The sequence below is a fragment of the Plectropomus leopardus genome, unplaced genomic scaffold, assembly GCF_008729295.1.
Source record: "Plectropomus leopardus isolate mb unplaced genomic scaffold, YSFRI_Pleo_2.0 unplaced_scaffold2860, whole genome shotgun sequence".
In the NCBI taxonomy this organism is placed as follows: Eukaryota; Metazoa; Chordata; class Actinopteri; order Perciformes; family Serranidae; genus Plectropomus; species Plectropomus leopardus.
Window position 1 is genome coordinate 1 of NW_024631157.1, and position 1,523 is coordinate 1,523.

A 1,523-nucleotide genomic window follows, 5' to 3' on the forward strand; every position below is an offset into this window, starting at 1 on the left:
CCTTGTACCTTCATGGGCTTCAGGTCTCCCTCGATCTCCACGGCAACCATCTTGTTGTACCAGGAGGCTGCCAGGTTCCTCCTGATGTGGAGGTTCAGGTTTACTGGTTCCAGCAGCTCCGTGCTCGCTCCCCCAGACGCCTCCTCCACACAGCTCCTGAACCGCAGACATCAACTCATCAACTCATCAGTCCGTTAACTCATCAACTCATCAACTCATCAGTCCGTTAACTCATCAGTCCGTTAACTTATCTGTCCGTTAACTCATCAACTCATCAACTCATCAACTCATCAGTCCATTAACTCATCAACTCATCAGTCTGTTAACTCAGCTGTTGTTTGTGGATCAGGTGTGTGAACGGGTTAACTGACCTGGACAGTTTGAGGTGCGTCAGCTGGACGTCCATGTTGTCGATGACGGCGGGCAGCGGGCAGCCGACGACGGGCAGCAGAGAGAAGCTGTTCGCCACCGTGATCAGACCCAGGTCCATCACCAGTGCATTGTGGGAGGTGGAGGACTGCGGGATGATGATGAGCGGCGCCTTCAGCCGGATGTCCACGGACAGACGGAAACTCTTCTGGGCCAAGTCTCGGACACTGGACGCCGCCTTCTCCGCAGCTTGAGCCGTGGCAGCGCTCAGAGCCTCTTTAGCCACCTGGAAGTTGTTGGTGAAGTTCTGAAGGAAAAGAAAACGTCCTCTGACGCCTGAATCCCAATACAAGATTACACACATACAGATGCACCTTCATTCACCAAAAACAAAAATCATATAAACAATTAAACAACTGCAAAACTTATTATTTTATTTTTAGAAAACTAACATTCTAACCTGAAAGGGACAGACATGAGCTCCTGAAACTGTAAAAATCGCAGTTTATTAAAAACAACATTAAACTCACCAGCAGAGACATGATAAACTTGTGCAGGTAGACCACCTGGATGCAGCCCACGTTCAGCTTCACTCTGCCGTCAGTTTTGGACGTGTCTGCGTAACTGGCGCCTTCTGTGGCGTTAGGGGTCAGACTCATGGTGAAACTAAAGACCTCATCACCCACGATGGAGATCGCCTGAGGGACAGAAACGTGTGACAACCAGCAGACCAGCAAAGTCTGAAAATGTTTACAGTAGCCTGCAGCCGTTCTAGGTAGTCTGAGGTACTTCAGGATAGTCTGAGGTAATCCTGAGTAGTCCAGGGTAGTCTTAGGGAGTCCAGAGTAGTCTGAGGTAGTCCAGTGTCTAGTGTTGCTTTGCAATATGGATAAAATCAAATATAATATTTTTGTCCAAATACCTCGAAATTAGTACTGTGACAATAATGTGGGACCGACTGTTGTTCTTTAACAAAATATTTACAGAATAAGATTTTTGATCAGTAATCATCAGTAAAGTGACCTAATGACCTTGTAATAAAATCAATACATTGTCCTGTCCTACATCAAATGTGCATCATCAAACCAAAATCAACCATCCAGTTGTTTTGTTTTGTTGAGTCTTGAGTTTATGTTTGTTTCAGATGAATACGA

General features: G+C 46.2%; 1 protein-coding gene across 1 annotated transcript; it reads right to left on the reverse strand.

The window, feature by feature from the left end:
* Positions 1–8: 8 nt before the first annotated feature.
* On the reverse strand, positions 9–1,067 carry LOC121938138 (vacuolar protein sorting-associated protein 13C-like; the record flags this gene model as incomplete). Its single annotated transcript, XM_042481417.1, has 3 exons — positions 9–156; positions 372–676; positions 900–1,067. Coding segments are annotated over 3 exons (621 nt in total), but the record flags the coding sequence as incomplete, so codon positions are not given.
* Between the last annotated feature and the right edge of the window lie 456 nt (positions 1,068–1,523).